The 27,571-nt window shown below is 37.5% G+C and overlaps 1 protein-coding gene across 1 annotated transcript in view; it reads left to right on the forward strand.

The window, feature by feature from the left end:
• Positions 1-27,571, forward strand: part of NBEAL1 (neurobeachin like 1) — a 96,895-nt gene that overhangs the window by 30,009 nt on the left and 39,315 nt on the right. The window contains exons 7-22 of the mRNA XM_015819606.1: positions 107-192; positions 1,781-2,087; positions 4,056-4,162; positions 9,178-9,261; positions 10,652-10,750; positions 11,491-12,071; positions 14,656-14,788; positions 15,950-16,069; positions 18,220-18,523; positions 19,432-19,517; positions 21,337-21,426; positions 22,260-22,428; positions 22,576-22,709; positions 23,420-23,579; positions 25,196-25,298; positions 25,927-26,083. Of these exons, the coding sequence (XP_015675092.1) occupies positions 107-192; positions 1,781-2,087; positions 4,056-4,162; positions 9,178-9,261; positions 10,652-10,750; positions 11,491-12,071; positions 14,656-14,788; positions 15,950-16,069; positions 18,220-18,523; positions 19,432-19,517; positions 21,337-21,426; positions 22,260-22,428; positions 22,576-22,709; positions 23,420-23,579; positions 25,196-25,298; positions 25,927-26,083 (2,720 nt within the window). The remainder of the gene's footprint in view (positions 1-106; positions 193-1,780; positions 2,088-4,055; positions 4,163-9,177; positions 9,262-10,651; positions 10,751-11,490; positions 12,072-14,655; positions 14,789-15,949; positions 16,070-18,219; positions 18,524-19,431; positions 19,518-21,336; positions 21,427-22,259; positions 22,429-22,575; positions 22,710-23,419; positions 23,580-25,195; positions 25,299-25,926; positions 26,084-27,571) is intronic.

Genomic DNA, 27,571 nt, shown 5'->3' on the forward strand with positions numbered 1-27,571 from the left:
TTAGGGTGGATTGGATTCCCTTATATTTATGGCTGTAAGTGTAGGATGGTAGTGATTTCTTTTGTGCTGAAAGTTCATATACAAGGATTTTGTTCTTTGCTTCCAGAGTGTTTTCAAGAAAGTGAGCATCTCAAAGAGAGCCTCAAATGTTGTCTATTACATCTCTTTGGAGCTATTGTGGCTGGTGGGCAGGTGAGAATATATTAATATCCTTTTCTTAATCATTGGAATGTAGGACTTACATCTTTATTGCATCATCACTTTGCGGCTTGTGTTTTATGAATACTTTCCAAGTATGAAGAATTTGGAGTAGAAATAGGTTAGTTATGACAAGATGGAATGCAATTGCTGTTTTATGGGACAGACTGTAGTTCAGAGGTAAAATGCACTCATGCGCCTTTTAATATCTTGAGAAAGATCCTTTCCAAGGGAGACAGAACTGAGCAATGAAGGTGAACAAAATGGTCCAATAGGCTGTGATTGAACTCTGTGATTGAAATCCCATGTGCTAATTGCTTAAAATAATAAAAGAGAGTCTATATCAGTCTGTCACACAATACCCGAGCACCACACTTTTGTTCCCTCTTACCTGAATTTATGACAAGGCAGCTGAAACTATTCTGAAGAAAAGTAAGAAAAATCATAGATATATTGTATGTATGCTAGAATTCAAAAATGTTTTCATTTAAAATCATATTTTTAATCTTGTTTTTCTCATCAGGATTCAGTTTAACATTAAAACAATGGTACTTAAGATGTTATTGTAGTGAAACTGACTCTTTTCCATTTTTCTTATGCAATCTGATTTCATCCAGTTGCAAGGATGTATAATTAATGAAAATCGTTATAAATAGCTTGTCCTAAAAGATGTTTAGGCTGAGACAATATCTTAAGTAAATAAAATAGTGCCGTTAGATTCAAAGAGAAAGAATATATTCTTTTTCCTGAGATTGGTGAGCATAATGTACTGAAAGTAAAGTTGTGTAAAGATATGTGTAATTTTATGTTAAGAATTTTTCTACAAGAATACACTGAAAATGTAACAATTCTGGCCAATAGGTATCACAGTGGAAAGCATTTCAGCTACAGCAGGTTTGTCAAACTGTCATGGCCACCCCATTTCCGGCAATGGAAAAAAAGTCCCGATACGTTGCAACACGTCACATGACGTTGCGAGTTTGACACCCCTGAGCTACAGGAACATAGAAAATTGACTTATATTGGGCCACACTACTTAGGCAATCTACGTGTGTTTTATTTCCTTTAACTGTCTGAATTTCCAAGATCTCTCATGAGAAGAGTTTTCTTCTGACCCTTAGTGCTTGTGTGTGTTTGTGTGTGTGTGAGCATGTGAGCAATGGTACCACATGACTCAGTAGGCACATGGAATTTTGGGAATATTTTGCGACATTTTTCTTTCTTTTGTTATTAAGTTTTCTTAACAGTTAGCATACTGTGCAATTTTTGCTTCATTTCCTCCCCATAAATAGCAAAATGTTGCCTGTGTTTGACAATTATCACCTGATTTTGATGGCATGAAATTCTCGGGAATCTGAGCATGTTTGACAGCTAGGGTGAAGTACGAACACATCTTCATTAAGTTCTTATGTGATTCCACTATCAAGGGGAAAAGTACTTTGGTATCCAGCCACAGGATTAACGTGCTGATTTTGTCCAAGTCACGTGATTTCAAACTTATTTCATGTGCCTGTTTATGCTTCTTAAGGAGGAATTGTTCCTGATTATTTTGATAGTGAAGAAGTTTTATTATTAACTTTAGAGAAATGCTCTTCAAGCCATCTCTCCTGCCACTATGGAAGTCTTGATGCGTGTCCTGGCGGATTGTGACATGTGGGATAACAGAGACCCAGATGAAGTGAGCAGGAAGGCTGAGCTGACGTTGAAGTGCCTGACGGAAGTGGTGCACATTCTTCTCACTAGTAGTTCGGACCAGCGGCAAGTGGAAACCAGCACCATACTGGAGAACTATTTCAAGCTGCTGAACTCGGATCATGAGGCTTTGCCTAACTCAAGGAGGTCCCGTCAGTGGGAAAGCAGGTTCATTTCGCTGCAGATTCAAATGCTGAGTGAGTAACAGGATCATTTGGGGAGAAGAAAGGCAGGAAGGATGAGATGCTGGGACCATATGTCAGTAGGAAATGGGGCCTTGACCATTTCATTCTCTCTCTGTGGCTTTTGCGATGAGACCACTTTTGAAATAAAGCTGTCAAAATAAGAATCAGTTTGAAACATAAAGCCACAAGCAACATTAAGTAGCTGAAATGTCCATAGTTACAATAAAATGACAGTTCTTCAGTAATCAGTGCAGTAAGTTATTTCCCTGATTTTCAGGGGGCATGGCGTCTGCAAGGGCATATAGACCTCTACACACAGTTTGTTTGCTTTTTTACTAGCTAAATAATTAAAATAGAAACTTTTTAAAATTGTGTTGCCTGGGCAGGAATTAGAAGATAGAGTTTGTCCTCGATTTATGATTTCTGGCTTATTAGGGGATATCAATCGGGGGTCCGGTTTTTAATGACACACTAGACAAATTGGTCCCCAAATTGGTTGTTAAGAGAACATCACTTGTAAGAAGAACCAAGTGGTATGTTGTATGCAAGGATGTTAGCACTCTACAGGGCTGACTGACATTCCATGCCAATGCAGCAAGTGTCTCTTTCATGAGCTTCAGTTAATGCTCCTGACTGAGGAGTGAGTGCAATTTCTATCTATTTAAATAATTTCAGTGCTGACTAAATATCCCTAGAGTGGCTTACTAGAACCAAATTGCAAGAATTGTAATCAGCTAAGTATTCCACATTCTTTGTCCAGTTCACTCAGAAGAGGCAAATACTGTAGAACATCTATTTTCTAGGCAGAAAGATTCCCCACAGGCATTTAACAATTATTTGACAGGTTGGCTTAAGGATTTCAAGGAATTGTATTCTTGTACTTCTTTAAAGAAGGCAGCTTCAGTTGATGGCTGTTTTCTTTTCCTTGGCATGATTTGCAGAATACAAGAAAGTTCAGGAAAATGAGTATCCTTCAGCTACATCTTTTCTGGCTTCTCTTCTATTTGTATTGGCCAGAAATTGCATTACATCTGTTGTTGTTAGAGCATTAAAGAGAAATCTCAAATACTTAACAGTTTCCTTCTACTTCTCCTGGACCTGTCCCTGAGAAGCTTTAATCTGGTTCTGCTGTTTATTCTGTCTGACTTTCTAGAGATCTCAAAGGGGAGAGATGCAAGCTTCTGTCATTCAAATTGTTATTTAGATTTCTGGCCTTGAAATCTAAAAAAATGTACAACATACATAGGGATGTCACTGTGTGTGTGTGTGGTAATTTGACATGAGATAAAATGACACATCCAGAATTGTCCAATGAACTCCAAGGTCAAGCATAGGACTGTCATTTCTAAGCTACAAAATCTGTAGGACTACTAGATGTCAGCAGATTGATATAAAAACTGAAAAAAAATTCTTTGCAGCTCAGTTTCATTAACCCTAATCAGATGGGGGTTTGAAGCTGGTTTTCCCTGTGACCAGTTTAACACTATACTACTTCTGCTAAGTAATCAAAAAATAGATCAATGTTTTTAAAAAAGGCAGGTGGGTTTGATGCTATGTGCTGATGTGAATCAACTATATATTTTTTGTTAATTGCATTGTTAGTAAACAAACCTGTTTTAAAAGTACAATTCTATATTGGGGGTAGGAAGAATTGTATATTCACTCCTTACTTTATATAAATATGTACACATACATATAAAATATCACTCCTACATAATTAGCTATTGCCTTTATGTCCCAATTTGGCTTCTTTGAGCCATCTGATTGTCCAGTGTAAGAGATGAAGATATATCTTTCTGATCCATTAGAGATTTTTCTAAACTTTGGCATACCATAATTTTAATGGTAAAAAAATATTTCTTGCTTCTTCTTTTTTTGCTAACAAAGTACTTCTGTTCCTTTGGAGGGAGACTAAAGCAATGTAATTATTTTAAGATATGATTCTTTCCTCTTTGATTTTTAGTTTTTTCTCTTTTTAAGATGCAATCACTGCTATGTTGGACTGCACAGATCGGCCTGTCCTGCAAGCCATTTTCCTTAATAGTAACTGCTTTGAGCATCTTATTCGACTGCTGCAGAATTGCAAGGTAAACAAAAGATTGTAAGAAAGATATCCATAATCTTTTGGACATGTATTTGATTATAGTTTTAAGTTTAACAGAACCATTTCTAGAAGAAAATCTGATTCTTTAATAAATTTAGTTCAAAGAGTGGATCCAGCTTACTTTTACGCTGACCTAGTTTTAAATAAGTTTTAAGAGTAGTGTCTTGTCCTTATAACACCAATAGCAGGGAAGAGTATGAATAATAATAATTATTCCTTCCATATATATCCTTTTTATTTATCTGCAGTGCTGTGTGAATTGAGACAGCCTTAGAATTGTACTATAGTTGTTAATGGTTTTTTTTATAACCGAAGACTTCGAATGTCTTCTGAAAGCGGTTTATTGCCATTCATGGTATATACTCTACAGTACTGTCTTTCTCTTTTCTTGTTAGTATAATATCTTTTGTTTTTCTTGTATTATTATTATCAGTTACCTGGGAGTAAATCTTATTTAACTTGGTGGGACTTTAGAAATAAGAGAAATGCCTAAGCCTGCAAAAGCAGACTGGCGTTTTTCAGTGTTTCGTAAGTTAGTTAAAGTAGGGTTCCTTTGTAAGTTGGAATTTGCAAACCTGGTTTCCAGGATTTCCAGTCCCTTATTAAAACAAGCCTGATTTTTAATAATAAATGTTAGTGCTCATAAATATATAATTTAATTCAAAATTCACCAAATATTTCCCTCTTGTAATGGGACTTCAGTTATGGGAATGATATAGGTTGAAGCCTGGTTCATCTAGAAGTCATCCAGTTGGACAAAACATGGACAGTGGTGACATGGGTATTAATATTGGAAAAAATAAAAAAGGAGAAGAGTAGTAGGATTTCCTGTCTGAAAATTTGGAGAGGCACTGGCAGACAATGAAGACCATGCAAAGGTCTTAGAACTAGTGGACTAGGGATGTGCAGTATTTCAGATTTGAAGAGGAAAAAGTCCTAAGTGCGCTGGCACCCACATTGCTCTATAGGCAGTTCCTTAAATGAAGTGCATCTTTTCCTGGAATCATACTATACCCTGGAAGACAGCTACGCAATTCCAGGAAAAGATCAGCTGCTTTGTGGAATTATGAACAAATGCTGCAGAAGCACATACAAATACATGCTAATGGCTGACACAGGGAGGGAGAAGTGACTTGTATCAAGAGACTGTTAATTTGTTCCCCACACTATGTGGAAAGATTGATGATCAAGTACAATGGTGGGATTCAGTTGGTTCCCACCACTTCGGCAGAACCGGTAACTAATTTTTTGTTGCCCAGGCCCAGAATGGACTTCCGGAAGTGGCATCCACACAGAGAACCGGTTGTTGACATATTTGAATCCCACCACTGATCAAGTACCATACCTGAGTCTGAATGTATAGGCAAATGGCATCATTTTTGTGGCCCTCCATGGTCCTTTTAGAGAAGTTAGGACCAGATTTTCACCCCATCATGGTCAAGGGAGCATTATGTTTGCTAAACATAAATTCCAAAGGATCTTCTTAAGTGGAGAGTTGAAGTTGCAATTTGGGCTTTCTGATAAATTAGGAACTTCAGCTCTTTGTCATCTTAATGTTGTTCTCACCCAGTAGGAGTTACTTCTGGGCAGACATGAATAACATTGGACTTAGTTTTATTTTGTGTGAAAAATTTTTTATTATCCATCATGAAATGAAATCCCATAATTTATTTCAGCATTTTATTAACAATGTCATTCTTTTTGCAGTGTTTATGAACTTGTTCAATCTAATGCAGCTAACCAAATTTAACATTAGAATTGAATTGAATTGAATCAGATAATGAAACCCTATGTGTAGCTACCTTGTGGTTTAGGGTTTTATTTCAAAAGTCTTTGTTAGATATATGTTTTGCTGCACATCTATAGAGGAATGGAGTGAACATCTATAGGTTAGTCATGCTTCGTATCCATGTTGCATTCTGCATATATGTAGTGGAATGGGTGGCTATCTTTTGATTAGTTAATCTTCGTCACCCATGTTGCATGGGATTCTTTTAATTCCAAATAGATCAAGGTTGGCTAGTCTCAGTTGGGAGATCATTGAGAAGCCATGTTTATCTCTTCTTGGGAGACGATTCCTCGAAAAAAGGCACCATGGTACTGGGTTTTTGTGTATGGTGCCTATTGATTACGTCTGTGCAAATCTGACTCATACCAGTGCTCCTAATTTATCAATCGTTCCAGAGAATCTAAATATGCCATAAAAATCACGCAGGTCATCTTACCAAAGCTTTGAGGCAAAATAGCCTAACATCCCTTCCCTTCCCAGCCTCAGCTATGGTTAGTACTTACCTAATATCTTCCTTAACTAGGTTATGAAATTGAAAATAACATGGAATTGCAAATTCTCAGTAGGAGGAAAATTTAAATATATATTAACCCTTAATTATGGTTGAGATAACTAGAGGTGTAAAAGTAATCTGTCAGAAAGGGAAGCTGTTGGAGAAAGCCATTCTATGGACCATCTTTGTTGAAAACTGACAGTATTTTCCACTGAATTTAGACACAGGACTTACTTGCAAGTTCATTATTAATATGTTGTTTGGAGGGACAGGGAAGAGCAGAAATGCCAGATTTTGGCACTTTTCTATCTCACTGGACCCTTTAGGACTCCCATCTTACATTTGCTTTTGCTGTGAGCTCATTTAGAAAAGAGCAACAATCCTAGAATTATTTTCTTTGTGAAAAGAGAACCCTTACAGTACTTGCTGTAAGTATTCTGGTAATTTGTAGAGGTGCACATAACATGTAAGTTATGTTTTGTTTTAAACTTATAGTAAAACATGCATTTTGAAATATATTTCAAGTTGGCTGGATTCTGACAGAAGAAAACTGGAAGGGATTTAAATATTCCGACCACGGGGACAGTAGGAATTTGAAACAAACTTTCTCCTCCATTGTTTTTCATCCTGGAGCCATAAAAGTACTGGACCAATCTAGGGTTCCATTACAATGAAGATTTCTTTTACTTATTTTAAAAAAGGCTGAGCTAATCTCTCACTAACATTATTTCAGGTAGCAACTAATCTCTCCTTAAGGTAAAAAAAAGTCAGCCAGCCAGGCAAAATCAATTAACAGATTTGCTGTGCCTTTAGTTCATAGCCTACCTCTCAGGCACAGTGCCATTAAGTCAGCAATCCACTCTCCCCTGGCAACTGTGTTTTCCATTTCCCATTAATTTGATGTGGAGAGATGTCCCTGGCATTTATTGGCCTTCCCCGGCTTGGGATTGTCTAGATGTAGTATAAGACTACATCTCCTCTTTCTCATTATATGCTTTGGGGATGATGAAGTTTATTACCCAATGCATCTAGAGTCTAGACCATTGCTTTTCAGATTTGGCAACTTTAAGATGTATGGATTTTAACTTTCAAAATTCCGCAGCCACCACACTGCCTGGGGAATTCTGGGAACTGAAGTCCATACAACTTAAACTTGCCAAGTTTGGAATATACAGATCTCGAGGTTAAGGAGAGCTATGAACTTACTACACTGGCTGTGGGTGAGCTAACTAACACTTCTGTTACCATTATTCTTATCTCCCGTTTTAACAGCTATTTTTAAATGTTAACAATAAGGTGGCAGACAAGAATGAGAAAGACCATGCCAACAAATTACTGGCAGAAATGAATCAGGAACAGGTATCTCCTGCGACTTCCATTTTGTTCTTAGCTGAAGTCAAGCCCCCCATGGCAGGTGGTTATGAACTATTTCCTGGACTTCACTTTGAATATGCTTCCCGAATGAACTAGATGAGTTTTGACGCATGTTTTAAATCTAAATTTCACTGTGCTTCGAGATATGAGGTATCTAATTCGTATAATATTCTATGTCTCTTTTTTAAAACTGAGAAAAGTGAAGTCCAAGAATGGGATTCAAATTTGAAAACAATCAACTTGGTGATTCTTGTTTTAATTTTTTTTTTTACTTGCCCCTCCTTTCTTGTTTCTCTTCCCCTACTCTTTCATCTGTTTGTTGGTGCATTCTGGTGTAACAAGCTGTGGGGCTTTCTGGTATCTCTGGAATTTGATTTGAAATCTTGATTCTGTTGCCAAAAGATCAGAGTTCATATTTCAATGGACAATCTGAATCTGAGAGGGGAGACGTAATTGGTGGATTTATTTTGTAATGTTTCCTTTGACATTATGAAGAAATGAACAATATCAGTTCTATTTTTTTTCTTCTTTAAAAAAAGATATAGAGGCCTTAATATAAGAAGTTGGCATATAATTAAAAGTTAATGTAAACAATGCATGTGAATCTCCAATTCTTTTTAAATGTAATAGCAATCGAGCATAATAAATTATTGCATAAAAGTTAATTCCTCTAACATTTTATAAATTTGTTCCGATGTATTGCATTGCGAATGAAATAGTTTTTATTTATTGTTCAGGCTTACAAATTAACCAACTGATTTGAATGGCAATATACAAATATAATGTTTTAAACAGCAAAACTGTCTACCAATAAGATAAAGAAATCAAAAGACTTATGGTTCTTTTGAAAGGAAAGTACTAGGATATCTCTTGTGAGGCATGGGCTGTGAGGTGAAGATATAATTGAAGTGAGTAATTAATTTATTCACACTTTAGTATTACCCCAACTATTCGCTAAGACCAAACTGTTTCTCACCAATATGTGTGACAAAAGTTGCTCGATAAGAAACTGCAAAGGTTTTCCTTTTTCATACCACCCTTTTGAGGTTGTCCATTTAAAACATGAGATTGTCCATTAAAGCATGAGGAAAAGCTGTCAGTCAGGTTGTCTTAAATGAGTACATGTGAAGGATTCTCTTCTCCTTGAAATGGCTTCCCTTCTCTTGTGTCTTCTTGCTTATAGGCTGTGGTGTCATAAAATCCAATTCTTTTCCTGGGTTGATGATTGGGAAGCATGCCAAGGAACATTTTTCTTCATCGTGGCACAAGAAGGATGGGGTGTGCCCATTGGTCAAATTTGTCCTTATATGCCTAATATGTGGTATCTTTTTTTGGTTTTTAGGTATTCCAGGGGCAGCTGGACCATCTGGCAGTATCAGCTATTCAGGCTCTCACAGCAGTGATGCACAGATCTCCAGCTGCCAAGGTCAGCATGGCTTCCTCAGAGCAGTTGGAATTCTTGTCTTTGCATATCTCTTTTGTTGTACTTGCTGAAATGATGAGGACTAACAATAGTGCATATTAAAGTTTGAAACAAATTACAGAAAGTGCAAATGCCAGTACAGTGAGGCAATGCTACTAAGGCAGATCTCACCATTTAGCAAAATGAAGGCCACTAGACTGGATGGCTGGTATGGTACCCAGTACAAAAGTATTGTAAAGAAATCCAGCCCCTCAAGAAAAGATCTAGGTTATAACCTTTCATGTTAATAGGATAGAATACAAATGTCAGAATGTTCTTCACATTCTTCACCTGTGGTGTCACTGTATGACAATGTTTTGCTTCACTGTCTTAATTCTGCCACAGGATATTTACAGTTCAGCTGAATGTCACTAGATCTTTTCTAGCAATCTCCCATCTCTCAGATAGCTTTTGCCTGTCACAGCCTTCACCTGGGCTAGATAGAATGTGTTCTTAACGCTCCTAAAAAGTCAATTCAATGGCATTCTTCTGCAGAATATCTCTGTTCTTGGCCACTGAAGGAAGTTGAATCAATTGCCCATATCTTCTGATACTGTCCTTTTTACTCTCTTGAGAACAAAGACCCGATTTCTCCTTTCTTGGCAATATGTGGTGGAAATTTGGAACATAACATCCTTGCCCACCATCACTTAGTAGATAATTCAGCAATGATTTTCAGGCACCTAGTAAAAATGTTCCTAACTCCAATTGTATTGCAGCTTAGCTTTCCAACCCAGAGGCATCTTATATAGAATCTGATTATTTTATTGTATTTATCTGGGGGTAATTCTTGACCATGTCAACCCTTTAGTTATTATAATGAGTGTTTGAATATCTCAGTAGCTGTTTATATAGCAAAGCACAATCACATTCATTTAATGAGTAAATATTTTTGCCATTTGAATTCTGTTGAACCCCTACTCCTGTAATCTGGTTTTTAAACTTTTTCCTTTGTTCCATGCAACTTGCTTAGTCATTTTTTATCCTATTTGTTTTTTTCATCTCTTTTCATTTCATTTGTCAAGAAAATACACTCCACTTTGGCTATTGACCATACTAAAAGTTGTTGCTATTACTATTATATTAACTACTGGGGGGAAATTTGGTTTTATAATGATTATTAAGAAAAAGCAAGTCAATTGAATTTTGATTCAATATATATTAGAATTCCCTTAAAATTATGACAGGCTGACAAAGTTCTGAAAATGCATATATTGGAGCACATATATAAAGTATGACTGTTTATACTAGTGGAATTCGAATTGATCCTTATAATTCTTTATTGTTTGTTATGATAAACATTGACTTTCTTAGATATATGCTGCTAACATATACTGATAATTTTACTCTTCAGGAAGTGTTCAAGGAACGAATTGGTTATGCCCATATATTTGAAGTACTAAAATCAATGGGTCAACCTTCACAAGAACTACTTGAAGAACTTCTGAATATGGTGTGATATTTTTCTTGTTTTGAATATAATTTTAAATAGAATACCTAGGTTAAATTATTGCAGTCAAAACAACAGAGAATCTTCTGCCTCTTTAAAGGTTAGCAAGATTTAGTTTTTATACCTCCAAATCATGTTGACAAGATGCTTGAAATATAACCTACAGCTTGCATACACACAGAGGAATAAATTAAAATGACAAGGTTAGTTTGTTTTGCTAACTCATAATGCACACAAGATAGAAACAGGACTTGGTTGTGTCTCTTATCTTAGTTACAGTTTGGATTTGCATAAGAATGTCCCTAATTGCTATTTAATTCCAGTTCTTTTTTTTTCTGTTTGATGGCTTTTATGAATTTTTAAAAGTATGTACTTATGTGTAAACCTATGTACTTTATGTGCATAGGCATGTGTAAATGTTCTGCTCATTCAAGACTCTTGTTAACAGTTTAATATTCTGCATTATCTAAACCTCTTACTTTATTGAAGCAGATAAAAATTAAAAGGTATCACTTTAAAGGCTAACCAATATGTAAGTTTCAGCAGACTAATTCCAAAGAGCTAGACAAGCCAACAGAGATCTGTCAAAGCTCAGCAAAAATTATTGCCAGAGAAAAATCAGTATATCTTTCAGGGGCCACAAGATTCCTTATTGTATTCTATTTTAAAAAAATCTTGTTCTTAAGCAGAGTTTCTACACATGTCAATTGCTTGCAGTAATCTTTAATTTGCTTTTCACCAAGGCGGTTGAAGGTGACCATGCATCAGTTGGGATGCTGGGCATAAGCAATGTTCAGCCTTTGTTGCTGTTAATCCAATGGCTTCCAGAGCTGGAGTCGCATGATCTCCAAATCTTCATTTCAAATTTGTTGAAGCGGATTTGCTGCATTAACAGACAGAGTCGTGCAATTTGCGTCAACACAAACATAGTCATCCGTATCGTTGAAACACTCAACAAGCACCCTCAACTCCATGGAGCTTGTGCTGAGAACCTGATTGCCCTCTTGGGTTCTTTGGGGAGCCTGTCAATGAGCTCTGAAGAACTGCATAAGCTGATTCAGCTGCTAAGGACTAAAGACTCAAAGCTGGCTCATCCTTACGTCATTCCTGTGATGCGTGCAATTCTTACAATGGCTCGAAAGCAAGACTTGGACAGCGCCTTGCAGTATTTTGACTTGTCCCATAGCATGGCAGGCATAGCAGTGCCAGCTATTCACAAGTGGCCGGGTTCTGCATTTGCTTTCAATGCATGGCTTTGCCTGGATCAACCTCAAATGATTCCAGATGCTAGCAGCAAGGGTGGCAAGAGGAAGCAACTTTACAGGTATGGCTTCCAGGATGGAAAGGTGAAAAACCAGCCTAAGTGCAGTGACATTTCCTAGGTGGCCTGAATGATGAGTACATTTTTTGGTCTTACTAATTTTCTATGTGTATCCTATACTGCATTGTTCTAATCAAATATTATTGTTGTTTGAAACAAAGAAAGCTAGCATGCTTCAAAGGATATCCAAAATAGCATACTCTGTGGTTACCAAAGTCAGGAGTTTCTAATGAATTCTTAATTAGTTTTCTAAGACCCCAGAAGTACAAGGGCAATTCAGAAATAAACCTCCATTTGGTTATCAATGACAGACACTTGCAGATACAGAACTTTTATTATACACATTAGAAAACTACAACACTACATTACTTTTTGATATAATCACCATTCTAATTGAGGCACTTCCTGTCCTCTACCATCTTCTGGAGTCCATTTAAGCTCACACCTACTGCTTCAGTGACTCCATCCAGCCACCTCATTCTCTGTCGTCCCCTTCTTCTATTGCCCTCAATCTTTCCCAGCATTAGGCCCTTCTCCAGTGAGTCCTTCCACGACTTCGCAACTAACAACAACAAAAAATTGAGGCACTTGTCATAACATCCTACAGTGTTTGAAACTCCTTAGTAGTAGTTGTTCGGCACCAAATCTCGGGTGGGGGTGTGTGATCAAAAACATCCCAACTTAACTGCTTCAAAAGTTCTTGGGTGCATCTAACGGTGTGCAGGCGAGCATTATTGTGAACTAACACCAGAAGTGGCACCATAGAAAATCCCGCCAAATATGAAGATGCCAAAGGAGTACTGCTAGTGGAGTTCATGGAGCATGGTTTGATCATCAATTCAGAAGTCTATTGTGAAACATTACAAAAACTCAGACGAGCCATCCATAACAAGCATCAGGGCATGTTGACTTCCGGTGTGGTGTTAGTTCACGATAATGCTTGCCCGCACACTGCTAGACCGCACCAAAGAACTTTTGAAGCAGTTCCATTGGGATGCTTTTGATCACCCCCCCTCCCCATAGCCCAGATTTGGTGCTGAGCGACTACTACTAAGGAATCTCAAACCTTGTAAGACATAATGACAAGTGCCTCAATTTGAATGACGATTATGTTGAAAAGTAATGTAATGTAATGCTGTAGTTTTCTAATGTGCATAATAAAAGTTCTGGATCTGCGAGTGTCTGTCATTAATAACCAAATGGAGGTTTATTTCTGAATTGCTCTTGTATAATGGTAATTGCAGTAGGTAATAATAATAAAAGTAAAGATAATGGTAACTTCAATGTGTAAGGCCGCCTAATAAAAATGACTTGTCCATACAGTGAATTAAAAACAGTAAAAAAAACTAAACAACTCTAAATGTGGGAATAACAGTGCATTGGGAAAATACACAGAAAAACACTATCCCAAAAACCATTCAAGTGGAATCAAAAATTGGCCTGGCTAATTAAAAAATAATACAGGAACATTGGCTAGGAGAAGAAATTGTGTTTTAACTTGAATCTTTTAACAGTTGTATCAATAAACAATTGGAGGATGACATTATTTAGGATATATTTCTGAGTTATTTAAATCTACAGTATGTACAAATATATTATTATATTAGGATATATACGGATATATATGTACTTCTACAAATTGTCCAGTTTTGATTAAATTGCCAGAAGACATATTTATGTTCAATAGCATATTGTTTATAATAGAACATTTGGAATTTAATACAACATTGTTGGAGCTGAATGCCACCTACTGAAGTGGGATCATAATTTACTATATATTTATGTATTTTAAAGCTGCTTTAAGGCACAGTCTCTGTGCCTTAAAATAAAATATTTTATAAAGAGGAATTATAGTGGTACCTAAGAATGGAATTATAAAAATGTTGCCTGCAACCAATTTATAGTAAGCAGACAGTGGGGTCACCTACAGAAGAAGCTGGGGATGCAATGGGGTAGGATCTCTGACAAACCATTCCATAGCATAGTATCAGTGATGTGAATAATTGTGACAACTCCCCCCTCCCAAATGTTAAGTGTGACTATCTGATAATAAAGATGTCCTCTAAACCAGTCTTTAAGAACTTGTTGATCATTGGGCTTGGATTTGGCTTGTAGGGTATCTGCATCCCACCAGACTTTTTGCTGGTCCTCACTAATTCTGTAATCTCCCTGCTCAAAGGATCCCTAAAAGGTGAGCAGCCAGTTAATGTCTAGCAGAACTGCAGAGGACTGTGAGAGGGATGTTCAGAGGTCTCCTTCCTTGCCAACTCCATTATTGCTTTGCTAAGTGATTTATAAATCTATATATTTGTTTCTGAGTCCGTGAGTGAATGCCTTTCCACATTTTGCCTCTGGTGCTGCTGGTGTTCTGACTTCAGCTCCAGAGGAATCTGGTTCCTGAGAACTTGCCTGCTCAAAAATTTAATTATCGGGTTCAAAAAAGGTTACACTCCTGGTATGAATTAATAAGTCTTTCTACTGTACAAAGATCCAGGATGGGACTGGAAAGTATGTCTGTATGCATACATTTATAGCTTGTGTATAGTTCACAACATTCCATGTCTTAAATCCTGTTTTTTCTCTGTAGCTTTTTTACAGCTAGTGGGATGGGATTTGAAGCCTTCATTACCTGTTCTGGAATGCTAGTAGTTGCTGTATGTACAAAGAAGGAGTATGCTACTGTGATGCTATCCGACCATTGCTTCTGTGATTCTCTTTGGGTAAGAGCAGATGTTTTGAATTTTCTTCATACATAAAAGGGACCCAATGATGGATTAGGTGCTATTAGCTCTGTTTAGATTATTTCTCTAAAATGAAACGCAGAGAGTCATTTTTCTTCCCCTCTTAATTCCTGTTTTGCCTTTTTCCTCTCTTCTTGGATCATTGTACTAAACTTAGAAGTCTTCATTTAAGAATAACTTCCCTTACATCCAGACTGTCATACCTCCTAATTTGGGTACTATAAAAATGGACTATCTGAAATATAATTGAATGGGACTAGGATTGACTGATTGATTGGTTAATTACTTAATTAATGGGCATCTGTCAAGGAAGAGAAGGGTTGCATGCACAGGCACAATGCTCCTGACTGTTTTTGCTTATTAAAGCAAAATATGATGATCTACATGCAACTGTTCTGTACAACCTTTTCATTGTTTTCTCTGCCTATCACAAGTCTAACCTAAATAATCATAATACATGATTCATAAATCAGTATTCTGACTGGCATTAATCTTGATTTAAATGAGCCTGGGAAACATTTTTTGCAGAACATAGCTTTGATCTAAAATGTACAGGGGTTCTTTGTAGTAACTCCACATTCATTTAACCTAAGATTATCAATGTAAACAGCCTGGAGAAAGAGATGCTAAATGGATTTTGTACAGGGCAAGGATGGAAGATAAATGCAGTGAGGGTATAATTACAGAATTCCTACCCAGTCAGCTTAGGCTGGGAAATGATGCATCTGTACGAGAGCTCTGAATAAAATCAGGGACTATCTGGGCAGTCTGTTTTTTGCCCTTGAGGATTTGTTCTGCAGCTTCGCAGAATGCTCTGTGTACCCTCTAAATTTTCTCTCTTGCCAGTTTCCACTTTAGCCATTTTTACCAATCTAAAACAACAACGTTCCCATTGCCAACATTTTTGCCTTCCTTCTTTTCCTCAGATGCCATCTCCATTGTCAGCCCTGTGACTGGGGCGTTCCCCAACATGCTGGGTGTTTGAAAATCAGAGTACTAGCACAATTACTGAATTTCCTTTGTGAGGTTTGGCAGTGGTTGAGTAAATGTTCCTTGGTGTAAAACAATAACATCAATAAGCCACTTGTAACTGTTCAATAGAAATGATGATGATTCCTTGCTTAAATAATTTTTCAACAGCACAATATAAGCATTGTTCACATGCCTGGGAAAAGGCCCTTTGGTCAAAGCCTTGTCTATATTTATGTAAATGGACAACAGAAAGTCTCAGCACCACTTAGGTTTCCTGCCCTGAACGAAGTAAGTCTCTTCTTTGTTATTATTCCGCCTTTCCCTTAGAGACTTTTGCTGAAGTATCACCAACAAATATACTGAACTTGCCACATGGGCTTTATCCAGCTAACAGAAATGAGCTAATTTAACATGTGCCATAGTCACTTCAAAGTAGGATGATCTCCTACAGAGATTCCAGAATGATCACCAGTTTCTGTGTGAACTGAACAGGGACAAGCTCTGTGTGCAACAGTATTAGCCCTTCAGTATTTCTAGCCTCAGTGAAGGTAGAATCTTAATCTTTGAGACCCTGCATTGTATCTGCTAATTTTAAGTTTCTTAAGCTTATGCGTTTACCAGGTTTGGTTTGCCAAAGTTAATTGTTTCCCCATGTTTTAAGTTTTCATTGAAATATATATGCATGATTCTCCAAATGTTTATATTTCTCTTTTCAGTTTTGTTTACCAGAGAAATATATTTTATATTTTTTTTGAAATATATGTTTCATGAAATATTTCATGAACATGGGGTTTTTGTATAGGTTTATTAATAATATACTAATATATAATATATAATATATTATATATATTATATATATATAATATATTATAATAATAATATATTGCAAAATTTGGAAAAGTGTCAATTGATACATTTTAGTTCTTGTATTGTTCAAAACTCCAAAATTGAGTAAGATCTCAAAGGTACATTTTATCTTTTTATCTTTTTCTGGTTGAGTTCTCTGTGTATGTGCATATCCTTGGTAGAAACTCCTACTTTCATCTGAGAAGTGACACATGACAACAAAACCCAGGAACCTGTTGGTTAAAGCATGTTGGCTAAGATGGCTTTACTGAAATCCCCTTAATACCCCTGGATATATAGACTAAGCTTTTCTTCTTTTTTAAAATTATTGATCAATTTATACCCTCAAATTAACAGTAACCTAACCAAACATATCTTTTAGACACTGAAACAAATTTCTTAATGTTTTCTCTAGAATTCTTGATAGACATTTATTTGGGGATACACAGCTCATGTTTATGTTGGGTAATATTTATCTCCATGATGAGTTCTTCCCTTCTTGTGTGACTTACCGGTATTTCCGTATTAATGAGAAACAAACAAGAATATTCTCACTTTCCAAATAAAATGACCCAAATTTTAAATTTAGCAGCATACGTCTATAATGTAATAGGGCAGAAATGAAACTTGCAACCAAAACAGCTGTTTTCAAACACTGCCAGAAGAAAACACATGTGATCAAACAGATGTTCTGGACTGAAATGAAATATATTACACTAATGTTTTGTAGAAATAACTGAGACAGTGTGTCTATAAGTATAATGAATTCTTTTCTGCTTCCCCATCCACTTCATGTACAGTGTTTACTTCAGTTAGCTCCTAATACAGGATGAAAGGATAAAGGATAAAAGGTGATGAGACTTTACAGTAAATGAGCATATTTATCAGAAAGATCATATGTAGCATAAAGTTAGAGGAAAATTAATTTCCAAAACAGTGAAAATATCCATCCATCCATCATATTTGAATAGCTCTCACAAAATGCGACTCTGGGTAGCATACAATTAAAACCAAATCATAAAATGAACAAATTAAAAACATTCCACAATTTAAAGACATCGCTATTATTATTAAAAGACTAGAAGAGAGCATATTCGCCTCACTAGTTCACCATTCCTTAAGATTACTAAACCTGTTGACACAACCATGTTTTGAGGAACATCAGGACGGGGCAAGTCTCACCTCAGGGGGAATGATGTTCCACAGAGTGGGTGCCATGGCCTCAAAGGTTGGTGTCCTGGGACCTGCCCAATGGAACTCCTTAACAAACAGGAATTAAAATGTCAAAGATAGTTTAAAGAAGCCCCGTAAAATTACAGTTAACTCCCAATCAGGGACTGGCATATTGTGGCTCCTAAAGTCCTTTTTTAGGTACCTTGAAACCCTGTTGCCCCTATATACAGTATGTGTGCTTATACTGTACAGACAACCCTCTGCCAGTGACAGAAAAAGGCTCTGGGTGCATATATATCTTGTCTTCTTTTAAACTTATTCTCTAGATTATTCTCTAGATTGGATATTTTAAATTTGAATGCGTCCAATCTAATTTTAATTGTTTATCTCTTTTTTTCCACCGGGAAAAAATTCTCTAGCCGTTTACTTCTTGCTGCATTGGTTCAGCTGGTCAGAGAACAACTCTTCCTCCACCATCGCAAATCCCGGACCCACCTTTTTCACCCCCAGTTATATCCCCTCGGACCTCATTTGGGGGGATTCTTGGTCCAGGCAGCTGGAGTGGCCTGCTGGGGAAACCAGAACTTAGCACCAAGTTGATCTCAGCAGGAACTCAAGACAGTGAGTGGGGCTGCCCCACTTCTCTGGAAGGCCAGCTTGGCTCTGTTATTATATTCCATGAAGCCTTACAGCCATCTCATGTCAAAGCCTTGTATTTGGCAGGTGAGCGTTTTCAGTAGCAGATTACTTTTTCTCTGCTATTCTGACTCAAAAATTTGTCTATCTCTTTGTTTCTCTGATCTGACCATTGCTTTTCGTAACTATTTCACATACAGAGGTGGGTTTTTTTTTGTCTTTTATGAAAAACAACTCACCCTGATTTTTACTCCTATGCTGTGTTTTGCTTTCTCACTACTTTACGGACTTGACTACCCACATAATGCAATGTTTATATTCTAGTGTTCATTTTTCAGATCCTCCTTCAATTTCTTATTAAAAAGGAATCCCTGGATAATCCGACCCATGTCTGACTCACATCTGAGACAATATCAGGTTTAAACACAGTAAGGCTTGCAGAGAATATTCATGTCTCTCAGGCCGAATTGTAGAAGTATTAAGTGTATGTTGGACTGCTGAGTATCATGATTGGAATAATTCTGTTTGGGTAAATAAGTGCAAAGTAGTGATGGAGTTTTTTTCTTCCTCTTGGGAGATGTTTTATTTGTTTGTTTATTTATTTATTAGATTAAAATGAGTAATTGCTAAACGTAATACATGTTGATCTAATCTACCTCTGCTTTTCTCTCTTTGGCTGAGAATTATGGGAGTTCGGTACAGCTGCAAAATTCCAGGTTATGAAATGCTAATCTAAACAACATGTAACTTGTCTTTTAAGATAAATGTGACCTTAGAAAGAGATGAAATTCCCCATTTGGGTCAGAAAACAAGTTTGAAGTGTTAGCTGCAAATAGAGGCTTTCACTCATCTTTCTGTTACCTCTGTGAATTGGTCTGCAGCTTTTAGGGTGGAGAGAGAGTTTTCAAACTTAATTTATTTGAAACAAGAGAGAATGCAATTAAAAATGTGACCACAGACGTAAAGTTCAAAGTCTGTTTTTTTGTATGTTGAAGGTCCAAATTGTCTAACTCCTTGGAAGTCCCAAGAATCTGAACTGGCAGATTTGCCGAGCAAAATACTTCTTCACTATGCTCCCAAGGTAGTATTCTACACATTTTTCAACTACCTTGTAGATGTGATTTAGCATTAGAAGTAGAGAGAAATTGGGGGAAGGTCATTTAACCTCCAGCTGTTTGCCATGCTAACTAAGCAAAAAGTTCTCTCTTCTGAAGTAGAATACCACTGAATATCAATTGCTAAGAATGAATGAAGGTCTAAAGCAGCTCTTTCCTGCTTTGTGGCATTTCAAATACTGCCCATATTTTAAGCCGATTCATCTGCTATACCAGTGACGGTGAACCTTTTAAAGACCGAGTGCCCAAACTGCAACCCAAAACCCACTTATGTGTCGTTGGGTGCTGGGTGGGTGTGGCCCATTGGGTGGGTGTGGCCCATTGGGTGGGCATGGCCCATTGGGTGGGCGTGGCTGCGGTGGTAACGGCAGACTGGGTAGGACTAAAAAGTTCAATCAATTCCAACTTTGCGAGATCTTTTTTTTCCCCGCGAAAAATTGAAATTGATTGATTGATTGAACCTTTTTTTTGTTTGCACACGGCGGCGGAGGCCTAAAGCGAAAAGATTTTATAAAACCCAGCTGAAGGCCTAGGACTGGGGCGACGGTGCCTGTACCCACAGAGAGGGCTTGCGTGCCGCCTGTGGCACGCGTGCCATAGGTTTGCCACCACGGTGCTATACAAATATTGTGAAAAGCTTATACAGATCATCCACTGCAGTATATTTTTCAGATTTAGTTAAGGAACGTGTTGCTTTTAAACAGAATATGTACAATGAAGACTCCCTTTTAAGCATAAAAAACAAAGGCATTCTTCAAAAGGAATAATAGGGAGTAGACATGGGGTGGAGTTTGTTTAACAATGTCTTCTAGAAGATTCGAAGCCAGTCAGTCAGTTGGATTAAATAGACTAGGGCAGGGGTGTCAAACTGCCAGCCCACAGGCCGGTTGCATCATATGGAGGCCACGCACACCCCAGCTCTGGCAATGCAAAAAAAGTCACGATACGTTGCGACTCGTCACGTGACATAGCAAATGTAACACCCGTGTATGAATCTGTACTCCCATTTTACTGGGATAAGTATCTGCTTAGCAGCCACAGGTGTGTAACTGTATATAGTTGCTGAATTAGGAGGAAAACTCCCTTCCTTCTTTCCTTCCTTCCTTCCCTCCCTCCCTCCCTTCGCTTTTCTTTCTTTCTTTCTTTCTTTCTTTCTTTCTTTCTTTCTTTCCTTCTTTCCTTCCTTCCTTCCTTCCTTCCTTTTTTCTCCTCTCCTCTCCTCTCTTCTCAGCCGCTTATCGCACAAAATGTGACTCTGGGTAGCGTACAATTAAAAATAAACCTAATGTGAACAATCTTAAAAACATCCACAATTAAAAAACAATATTATTAAAAGACTATAAGAGAGCACATTCAGTGTTGCAGACAGAGTAGCTACCTCACTAGTTCACTGTTCCTTGAGATCCCCAACTCTGTTGACACAACCACATTTTGAGGGAAGGCTACCAAGATGGGATCAGTCTCACTCCAGGAGGAAGGATGCTCCACAGGGCAGGCACCATGGCAGAAAAGGCCCATCTCCTGGCTCTCACCAGATGGAACTTCTTAATAGATGGGAACAGCAACATACCTTTTCTGTCAGACCTGATGGGACAGGCAGGTATAATCAGAAAGAATCACCTATGGTTATGATAGCACTTAGAAAGTATTGCTGATTCATGAGTTTTTTTGGGGGGACAGTTGTTTTGTTATTGGGTTTCATATAAAAGAAGAGTGTAAAATATAACCCATTATCTGCTTTATGAACGTACTGTAGCCCACTTTTTTTCTTTTTCTTTTGGATAGGCCTGCAGAAGCCCTATCTGTCTTGATCTTTCTGCAAATCTTTTACATGGGAGGTTAACAGGGAACAAAATAGTGAACTGGGACATTAAGGTGAGCATTTCCAGTGGCTTAATGTTAATGCTGTGTTGTTTTATAAGACCTGGATGATAGAAATGTCATGAGAAACTTCCACATCATATAGTAACAATGCCTAGCATCAGGAACTGATTTCCCATTCCATTTTTATTTGGGGGTGAGATGGACAGTATATAAAAAAGAGTTGAACATGACAAAAGCTAAATATAAAACTGCTATATTCAAAAATGCTATGGTAGATTTCTGCTTAATAGTAATAATTCCAGATGATAAAGGAACTTCCTTCTACAGACAAATGGACTTTAGAATTCATCTCTGTGGTTCTATAGAATGTTAAGCATGGCTGATATCTTTGGCTAAATCACTGAAAAGTGAGTGCAAACCCCCTTTTCTTAGAGTATTTGTACAGAATTGGGCTTTTTGTTGTATATCTTGGGGAAAAAATTGTATCTTTTTATCTGAAACTTGAGAATCTGGATTAGCTAACTGCTTCCCTGAGAAATTGAGTTAAACGCAGCAGCTCATTATTGACTGGTTAATGTGGAACCATTTGTAGTCTTTTGTAGATCTTTATTTTCTCCTATGAAAATGCATCAAAAGATGTGTTTACCTGTGCTGATGTCATGCACTGATTTTATTTCTGAAAAATTGGCTCATTTTTTCCCCCTAAAATTCAAACTTTTCTTGGATCTACTACAGATTATTTCTGACATGTCAATTGCTCTGTGCTGTTCTAATACTTTTATGCAGGTCTAACATGTCTTTAAAAAGCTTTTCCTGTTGTTGGTTTCAGATTGGTGATTATTCCTTCTCCCCTTTGTTTCCCTCACTCTGTTGTATTTCTAAAGGATATGATCAACTGCATAGGCGGATTAAATGTTCTGTTCCCATTGCTGGAGCAGAGCAGTTACCTTGATGGGCAATTGCCCGAGAGGCCAGAGATAGACCCTCTGTCCCATGAATTGTTGACACCTGTTGAAGGAGATTGGGTTGTATTAACCTCCACCAAAGCTTCAGGTAAGGACATGATTAGCCTTTTCCATCGTTTTAAAGAGAGCAGTGGACCAAACAGAGATGCATTCCCCGATTTTAATATCTTCTATCATTATGTGATAGTTCTACTCCCCCCCTCCTTAAGCTAACGTCGACATTCCATTTTTACAGAGGCTCGTTTGGAGAAGAACATCATTGCGACCTTCATCTTGATGATAAAGCATTTCATTCAAAGGCATCCAATCAACCAGGATAATTTTATTCACACTCATGGAATTGCCACCTTGGGAGTCCTTTTGCAAAAGGTATGCAAAACTACAAAATAATTTGAATACTGTATATTGTGAGCTTTTGTTTGCATATCAAATCCAATTTTGCATCTGTGAGATTTGAAAGTTATAATTGCTTTAAATTACCATATTTTGGCAAATTTTGATCTGAAGTTTGAAATACCTTTAGAGGCTCATCTTCCTAAGCTTCATCTCCCTAAAATGCAAGCCTTTCGTTTTATGAATAACAAAAATGCTTAGAGAAAAAAAGCTAATGAAGATATTTTGTTTCAGGATATATATTGGATGGACCTTCCAAATATCTTATTTGGATAATTTGCCTATTCTTCATTGTGTTACAAATGTATCTATGGTACATATATAGTCTTGGGCTGCTTATAAGACAGTTATTGGTTCTTCAGTCAGGATGATAATCTCTTCTTGCCTGCTTTACTCCCACTCCCACTCCGAGTGTGCATAACATTGTTAGACTGATGCTTGAAGGCCAGCATGGGAAGGTGGGAGATTGTCGGAAAGACCATTTCTTCCTTTGCTTCGAGAGACAAGTACTATAAACATTTCTGTTGAAAACTTGGCAGACGTTTTTCACAAATGAACAAGCAAATAATAAAAAAAGTGACTCTAAAAAAAAAATCTTCGACAACAGCCTATTGTTTGAAATATAGAAATCACTCTGTTTGGGTTTTTTTTTCTTAACAAACAGTATAGTCCCTCCTTTTTTTTAGGTGCCCAGCAGATTCATGGATGTGAATGTACTAATGGCAGTCCAGTTATTGATAGAACAGGTCTCTGTGGCGAAAAATGTCCACCTTTTGCAGCAAATGCATCAGCACCTACTTTTTGACTTCAGCATATGGAACCGTGGGGACTTCCCATTCCGAATTGGTGAGCTTGTTACTGTTGTAACAGTTATGATTTTACTTAATACCCTTTTTATTGATTATATAAGCACTAAAGAAAACACAACAATACCATCAGTGCAGTTGAAATCAAAAGGAATATAGTTTTACTAGACAACCTATGACCGATTGAGTCATCTTACCTAAACAAAAAAACCAGTATGAGCATAGGTGGGTAAAAAAAGCAGTGGGAGTGAGAGTGACTTCTAATTTCCTGCTGGCTTCCCCATTGACTTTGCTTGTGGGAAACTGGCAGGAAGCATCGGAACTTAAAATCAACTGAACATCATGATAGTATAGTGGCCACAACTTTGCGAATACAACTGGTATGAAGATCTTTGAAATTTCAGTGACGGGAGTATTGAGTCTTAAATTTTGTATGCATTCCGATTTGAGGTACCTTTTGTACAATGATGTACTTTTTGGCTAATTGAAAGTTACAAACAGACAAATAGAGTTATAGTAGTAAATGAATAGATACTCTTAACTTAAAGTGAACATTGCAACATAATATGCTTTCATTATGATGGCCCCGCCTGAGTTCTAAAGAAATATAATTAGGCTGGCATGTTACAGGTTGAACCCAATGAAAAGGGGATGAAGACAAGACTTTTTATTTCACCCCATTGCTGCTGGAGCTACAAATAGGGAGCTACATATCATTTAACCCTGGAGTTTTTCCCCTTCCTTTTCTTGAACAAGAGTAAAGCAGTAGAATCTATGCCATCTCCCACTGGATTTTATGAAATGAAAAGAGCTTTTCTGGATTTAGATCAGGCTTTCTGGGGCAAGAAGTAGGAAGAAAATAAAAGCAGATAAATGCCTCTAAAATATGTCATGGTCTGTGAGCACAATTCATGCTTTTAGGCTCTTAGCTGTGCTTACCTTAAACCATGGCTTAAAGTGTTGCTCTAATCAGCTTTCACTTTGCTTTTGCTGGAACGTATGTGAGGTTGAAAAACGGGTTCTGGGATCATACATCTTTGAGCTGATTGCAAGCATATAGCTGGGGAAGAAATGCTTGTGGGGCTTAGAAAAGGATTGGGAAATTGGGATATAATATAGGAGGTTTGGCTGAGGTCAATTCTGATAAATAAAATCCTGGTACTCTTTATCAATATGGACTATAGATAGATCACATACAGGTACATCTTGATTTAACAAGCACAGTTGGGACGAGAATTTGGGTTGCTAAGCAATGTGAGTCATGCCGAATTTTAGGCCCTTATTTTATCACAGGCATTAAGCAAATTTCTGGGGTTGTGAAGCAAACCTGGCTTCCCCCCGTTGACTTTGCTTGTTGGAAGTTCCCTGGGGAGGTCACACGTGATCATGTGACCCTAGAATGCTGTAACTGTTGTAAATACATGTTGGTTGCCAAGTGCCTGAACTTTAGTCATAAGACCGTGGAGGGCACTGTGATGGTCATAAATCTGAGGGCTGGTCGTATGTTGCTTTTTTTAGCACCGTTATGACTATGAATGGTTGTTAAACAAGCGGTCCTCAGTTGAGGATTTTCTATACCTAATCAGTGATCCATAGAGTTTACAGGTCTGGCTACTACAACCTTATTCTAATCGGGACTTCTGATTTCTTTCTTAGGCCATATCCAGTACCTTTCCACAATTATCAAAGATAGCAGAAGGCTCTTCCGAAAAAAGTACGGTGTGCAGTTTTTGTTGGATACGCTGAGAATTTATTATGGGTATGGAATCTTGTATTCATGTTTGACTTGGTCTTTGCTTTTCAAAGTCCAATTCTTTTTCTACATGCTGGAAACTCTTTGAATCTTTGAAAGACACCATATAAATATTGAATTGCTGCTATTGCACTATGCTGTGATTTATTTCATTGTGGTTTTAACTGTAGTTTATTGACTAAACCACAATTATCTTGGTTCAGTTGCATAAAGCATAGTTTAACCCCCTCTTTTATTATTTGAAAATAAAATAAAAGGCCTCCTTCCAAACACTGACAATAAACAGACGTTCAGTTTAAAATCATACTGTAGCATTCATATAAAAATATTTTTAAATGGAAAAACTAAAATATTTTTTAGTCTTTCTTTTTAACTAGTATAAATACATCAAAGAGAGGGTTTTATAAAGGATTACTCCCCTCCCCCATTTCTTTATTTTTATGTCTTTTAAAACTCTTACATTTGAGATCCATTCTGCTGTCAGTCTGGAAATCAGCCCTGAAATTCTGCCCTGACGACATCAGTTTAATGGACACAGATACTTAAGGAACAAGAAGGAATGGCTTGTGAAAAGAAAATAGTGTATATTAGAATTGATTATTATATTTTAATTGACAATCCTTGTTTTTGTTAGAAACCACCCTAGGGACAGTGACTTGCTTCCAGATGATCTTAGGACAATCAGGACATCTCTGTATGGACTAATCAAATACTTCTTGACCAAAGGTGGGACACATGAGGAAGTCCAGAGCGTAATCGGATACATAGCAGCCACGAGTGATGAGGAGCAGGTAACTTATTATGTCTGTTCTCTTCATCTCTTCTTCCCTCTTTTCCTGTAATTGTCTATAACAATGGAAGGAGCCACCACCATCAATAAAACAGGTGCAATGAGTAAGGGGGTAGCCGGAATCACTGAAGGTGCATGTATTTCACAGAATAACCAAGCTCCCTCAGTTCCCCTCTCCATTGCACAGGGATTTCCTTTTAACACTATGAGGATGCAGTGTTTGCACAGATTTGTCTGGTATGCCAGTTGTACCCCTTCCTGGACCGGGAGGCCTTGATTACAGTCACTTATGCCTTGGTCACTTCCCATTTTGCATTTATTTATTTATTTGTCAAATTTTGGAACCGCTGATCTCATTCTCAGAGTGACTCTATGCTATTCATGGGGCTGCCTTTGAAAACCATCTGGAAGCTATAACTTCCAGTGGGGTGCACAATACAGTGAGGTGTATAATGATGGGTGCCGCTAGGTTTACCCATGTTTCATGTCTGTTGCATGAGCTGCAGTGGCTTCTGGTTTCCTTCTGAGTGAAATTCAAGGGACTGTTTATTACTTTTGAAGCCCTATACTGCACAGGGCCAGATTATCTGTGGGACTGCATCTCCCTAAAAACATCAACCCTCCTACCAGATTTGATAGGGTGGGCATGCTCCTGATCCCTTCCTTTAAATATTGCCATTTTGTGGAAGCTAGGAAGATTTTGTGGAAGCTAGGAAGCATGCCTTCTCCATAGAAGCTCCTACCCTATGGAGCACTTTTTCCCCTGAAGTTTGGCAGACCCCACCCCACCCTCCTAGCCTTTCCAAAAACTCTTTAGGACCTGGCTCTTCCCCCAGGCCTTGAGATAGAATGAGATTGATGAGAGGGTGATGCACTGCTTGTGAAAGTTTATTATGTTCCCAGGTTGTTCTTATTAATTATTTGTGGTTTTAATCGATAGATGCATATATTAATTGTATAATGATGCTATTTTGGCTATTGCTTTGGAGCCACCCAGAGTTTGGTGTACTATAAAAATATTTTAAATGAATAAATACTGCAGCATATAACATAGTGAATGTGTGATTTTTGCTGTCCATAAGCTCTTAATTGTAGATCCAAAGCTCATCTTGTCCAATTCTTGTCTTGGCATCCAGATTTCTGTTGTTCTTTTCATACAGTAATTTTTAAGAATTAGACTGAGATCACCTCTTAACCAACATTTGTTAACAAATTACTTACTATCTCCACAAACTAGATCTATGGCTGCTGTGTCTAGTCTGGATCTTTCCTTTCCCTTCACAGAAATTGCCCTGTCGGGAGAAGCAGTAAGATTGTCTTCTCTTAGTGAGGATGTCATGCTATGGCTGGAGTGGTCAAATATCAGAAACTCCCAGCAAAAAAGCTGAAATCTATCCTGTATCATCATCAGTTTACTGGGTGTATTATAGTCATTTTGTGGAAGGTTGCATAATCTGCTTATTTTGTGGAGGTTCACTAAGATTTTAGT

This window comes from Protobothrops mucrosquamatus, unplaced genomic scaffold, assembly GCF_001527695.2.
Source record: "Protobothrops mucrosquamatus isolate PMUCROS unplaced genomic scaffold, P.Mucros_1.0 scaffold958, whole genome shotgun sequence".
Classification (NCBI taxonomy): Eukaryota; Metazoa; Chordata; class Lepidosauria; order Squamata; family Viperidae; genus Protobothrops; species Protobothrops mucrosquamatus.